This window comes from Drosophila hydei, unplaced genomic scaffold (genome assembly GCF_003285905.1).
Source record: "Drosophila hydei strain 15085-1641.00,03,60 unplaced genomic scaffold, DhydRS2 tig00000060-arrow-pilon, whole genome shotgun sequence".
Classification (NCBI taxonomy): Eukaryota; Metazoa; Arthropoda; class Insecta; order Diptera; family Drosophilidae; genus Drosophila; species Drosophila hydei.
In genome coordinates this window covers 7,117,563-7,122,259 of record NW_022045656.1, presented here as the reverse complement: position 1 = coordinate 7,122,259, position 4,697 = coordinate 7,117,563, and the positions used below count along the sequence as shown (strand labels likewise).

Here is a 4,697-nt window from a genome sequence, read left to right as displayed (position 1 = left end):
TAAGCAAATACATCTGGAAATAAAAATATTATAACCCCATATATATAGTTGTTTTTATTTAACTAATAGTGATATAACATTTACTAAAATTAATGTAACTTACATTTTCACTATATACATTAAATAAAAAATATCTACATTCTTCGTACTATCTATGAAAACTCAATTATTGATTTCTAAAAAGAATGAAATAAGCCAATTAAAATATAGTTAACTAAATGATTGAAAAAGCCCCAGTCATTAAGTAAACCTCGTCTTTAAGGTGTCATAATAAAAACTTAAAAGTACTCGAAGGTAAATGATAAGATCGTCGATCGTTTGTCGATTGTATTGAACGGCGCATTATTAGTTTGTCTGTGGCAGTGGCAACAGCAGCGCTTGTCCCAAAAATAAAATTTATTTATACGAACGGAAATATTGAACTTATCTGTGAAAATTATCAAAAAAGAAAACATAAACATCTAAGAGAACTCCTTATCGAATATGCCACTGCAGCTGTTTAAACTGCTGCTACTGTTGCTGCTGTTCAAGTGCCTCAAAGCCGAGTGTTGGTGAATATGCATGTAAATTTAGATGAGTCCGATCCATATATGCTCAATTCGCAGCACCACAATGTTTTCACTTCACCTGGATAGGACCCTACGACAACAAAACGAATATAGTCAAGGAAAGCTGCGATGCAAGAGTTGGCGATTTCAATGAGATACCCTGTGAAATGCCCTTGGTAGTCACTCGTAGGTATACGTCAATTGAAAGCGTATTAACCTATAGCTGTGCAAATTCACTTCAGCCAACGATACTGTGCCGAATGTGAAGGCATTGTGGAAGAACGAGACATTGAATCGCGAACATTATCTGTGCCAGATGTCACCCGGCTACTCCTGCGTCAAGTACTCCTACATATTCAAGGGTGGCAGTAAGTACTTTGTTATACTTACACATATTTTCATACTCTACATAAGAGGAAAAACAAACAGCGCAAGAGGGGTTTAATGCTGATTATGTTCATGCATGCAACCCTAGATAAAATAATATAAAAAGATTGAGATAAGTTCCATTAGGAGAGACTGCAAGAACAAGACACGAGGTTATATTTACTTCTGAATTAGGGAAGTATTGAAGCTTTTATGTATAAGCGTGTATAGATAAGGTGTAAAGAATATATGACTAATGTAAACATCCGCAGTTGTAAAACTAGTGTCATTTAATTTTGATAGTGAATTGCTGATGAACTCAGATGTTGACTTTATCACACCATAAAAATTTTGATAAATATTGACATCTAAAATCTATTATTTTCGTTGCATTAACTTGATTGCTACCCTATAACTGGCTTAGCCCAAAGTTAGAGACACATATTTTACTCTCACAGTTCACACACTGATCTGGATGGCTAAAATTTTCTAAAGAACTTTTCGAATCTATAGCTAGGACTTATTTATTATTTATTTTATTATACGCTTATATATAAATAAATTAAATTAAATTAAAATTAGCTTGAAATAACAAAAAATATTTATTAATTTATACTTTTCTTTTATTTTCATTAAAAAGTACAAAATATTACCTATATGTGTGCCAAGGTGAATAACAGCAATGGCTGTTACCGCGAAACCCAGTCGACGGGCATGCAGGTGGAGGCTTGCGTGTGCACCTCTAAACTGGGTCTGATACCCTGCAATTGCAGCCCGACTACGCAGTCTCAACAAATTCTTGGCTGGGTCATAGTGCTGCTCAGCGCTTTTATTGTTCTTAAATAAACAAATCGAAAAATAAGAGGAAAAATAAATGTAAAAATAAAATATTGTAGTTGATAACTCATTGGGTACTTCAATGCGATCGGAAGTGCACTGCCAATTTGTTTAGTTAACGTCAGAAAGAGGGTGTCTTACACTGTCTATGGTTCGTATAGTTGGTGGGACTTCGCCCTTTTCCACTATGTAATGTGACATTTCCGCGCTTTTGATTTTGACAAGTTTGCACAATTTATGGGCTCTTTTTATAGGCCATATATTATTTTTTATGGTCTTTCATTGGTAACGCGTTGGCTAAATAAACTGCCATAATTTATTTACTTGGCTATTAATCAAATGCAACGATGACAAAGACTCCACACGCACGCCACTTATTTGACTGTATTGTCTAAAATATATTTTTGGCTTTATGAACTGTTTATTTTCAACAGAAAATGCTTTTAGCAGCCTCTCAAACTGCTATGCACATAATTTACTTTTAAATTTAACTAAAATAGAACAAAATAACAGAATAATTCCATTTTTACTACTTTCTTTTTTTGGAAATATTTATTAAAACTGCAATTTTGTTGTGTGCATTTCGTGAAACGTGTTGCCAGTTCAGACAACAGAAAAATCTCAACTCAATAATAACAATAAATAAACAGTAAATCAAACAAACCGTAAAATATTGTCACAGACAGCAGCGGCATAATAATAGGCCCGGTCGGCCAGAGGCGAGAGGTGGGTGGGCATTCGAATGGGTTGCTGAACTGGAGACCATGACCAAATGGCAAACAATGCAGCCGATAAACAGAGTGCGAGTGATGCTCCAATTGCCGGCGGGGCTATGCGGCGTATGAGCAATGCACACAGTGCACAATTAAAGCACTGCTTGCAGATGGGCCTGCCGGTGGAGTGCCCTACGCCCGGCTATGCAGATTGGCAGTGGCCAATATCCATTGGGCATCCAATGCATTCAAATAAACTAATTTTAATTCCTCGCTCTTCGGCTGAGGCACGCAATGCAGCTCAATTGTGACGCAAATGGTTATTAAAGGATGGCACTGGGTGTTAATGCAAATAACTAAAGCGGGTAGGGTCAGCGGGCGAAGTGCCGCTGACAATGCAGTTATTTGTAGTCGTGACAGACGCATTCATTTATTTAATTTATAAATTACTTTTAATGTTTTTATTTCAATTTAAAACGCCAAACCAATATAAAAACCTTAAAATAACCAATTGCAAATTATGACGTTATACGATATGAACTCTTGTTAAATATAAAAATCTTTATCATACGCTTGATATTTACATTTGCTGATGTTGTTGTTGCATTGAAAAAGGTCGTACGGTACGGCGCGACCGTATATTGCATTGATATATTTTTAATATTAAAAAAAAAACAAATGTATTTATATTTATTTACTATTTTTTAAGTAAAAAATGTTTATTTAATATTATTTAATACTGATGTAAATTCAAATTGCATTGTGAATAAAGTGCATGCAACTGTATTGAACGATCTTACAAACGCATAAATTAAATTAAACTCAGATTAAAAATATCTAACAAAATCCATTTCCTATCAGTAAGATACTTTTTATAGATAAAGTTTTTAATATTTGTTTGGGATTTTTAAGAAAATTTCATGCAGCTCGATGGAAAACAAAATAAAATTCACGCTCTTAATCTAATAACTTTAGATGCGTCTTACTATTTATACAATATTTCCATTCAAAATTCATTTCAATCACAAATTTCTTCCATATCGTACTTTACTCTTCATTTCTTTAGCGAATTCACCGAACTTTCCATTTGTGGAACACAATCACCTGTCGCAGCAACTTGCAGAATAAGCGATGCTGTCGAAAGCACAAAAAGTGCAATTGAATCGTGGACGAGGCGTTGCGACTGCTTTAATTTGCTGTTTTATTTATGCACAGTGAATACATGCATATATAAATATACATATAAATTTGCCAATATATTCGATATGCATAGACTGAATACGCCAATCGACTGTCCGCTGTGCTTATCTTAACGCCCGTCCATAAGCCGACATTTTCGTTGTGTGAAAAAATAAATATAATTTGTTGTTATTGCTTTTGCTATTGTTGTTGTTGGGTCTATGGCACCTAATATTATGCCATGCTTATGCACTGAACATAACTAAGCTATTGTAGTTGTTGCTGTCGCTGTAGCTATTTGTTTAGCATTTGCGTAGACTGTTTTATGTATATTTAGATAGCCCAACGCTTCGTGTGCGTTATATTACAGTAGAAATGAGCATATAATTTATATGTCTGCGCTACACACACACAGATTTAACATGCAATAATAATCGCCGATGATAAATAAATGTGATTAGTATTATCTGAAAACGCAGTGATAAAAACTGACATTAGGCAAGATTAGTCACTCTGAACGCATTTAGTTATTGGTTGAACAAACGAGCAAGGAAATAAACTAAAAATCAAGGCAAGTCTTCAAAGAGAACATGTTTGGCTTGTTTAAAATGGAATTGAACTGACGATTTGCAATTTTGAATGTAAGCGTATGTACCTTAAGTATATTAAGCTTACACAATTTGCTTTCGCTTTAGTTATCTAATTAGTATTTACTTAATGTAAAATATAAATTCAAAACCTACATGGTCCGACTATTCGAGCACGGACATGGATAGATCAGCGATGTTTCAATTATTTAATGAGCAAAAGCAAGCTATACGTTGACATTGGCATGGCTTGAATGGCGCATTCAATGAGTGCATTCATACATTCAAACACCGCAAGCTCAATTATTCATTGACTGTTTTTTTGTGTGTCCAATTTTCAAATTGAACTAAATTTTGCACCACCGCGCGCTCTGTATTTATTTTGGACGAAACCCAATGGCAAGCACAACGAGGAAAACCACGAAAACCACAACGAATTTAGCAGGACGCTTGACCGGATAAGGCGC

The 4,697-nt window shown here is 34.7% G+C and overlaps 1 protein-coding gene across 2 annotated transcripts; it reads left to right on the top strand.

Annotated features, from left to right (window-relative positions):
• Positions 1-354: 354 nt before the first annotated feature.
• On the top strand, positions 355-1,776 carry LOC111595485. Of its 2 annotated transcripts, none has more exons than XM_023309255.2 (4): positions 355-547; positions 606-734; positions 791-916; positions 1,555-1,776. In XM_023309255.2, exons 1-4 carry the CDS (start codon positions 484-486, stop codon positions 1,758-1,760), a joined length of 525 nt encoding a protein of 174 aa, XP_023165023.2. In that variant the 5' UTR covers positions 355-483; the 3' UTR covers positions 1,761-1,776. The 2 variants fall into 2 exon arrangements, with proteins under 2 accessions (XP_023165023.2, XP_023165024.2); XM_023309256.2 differs by having other exon boundaries at positions 476-551.
• Positions 1,777-4,697: the final 2,921 nt, after the last annotated feature.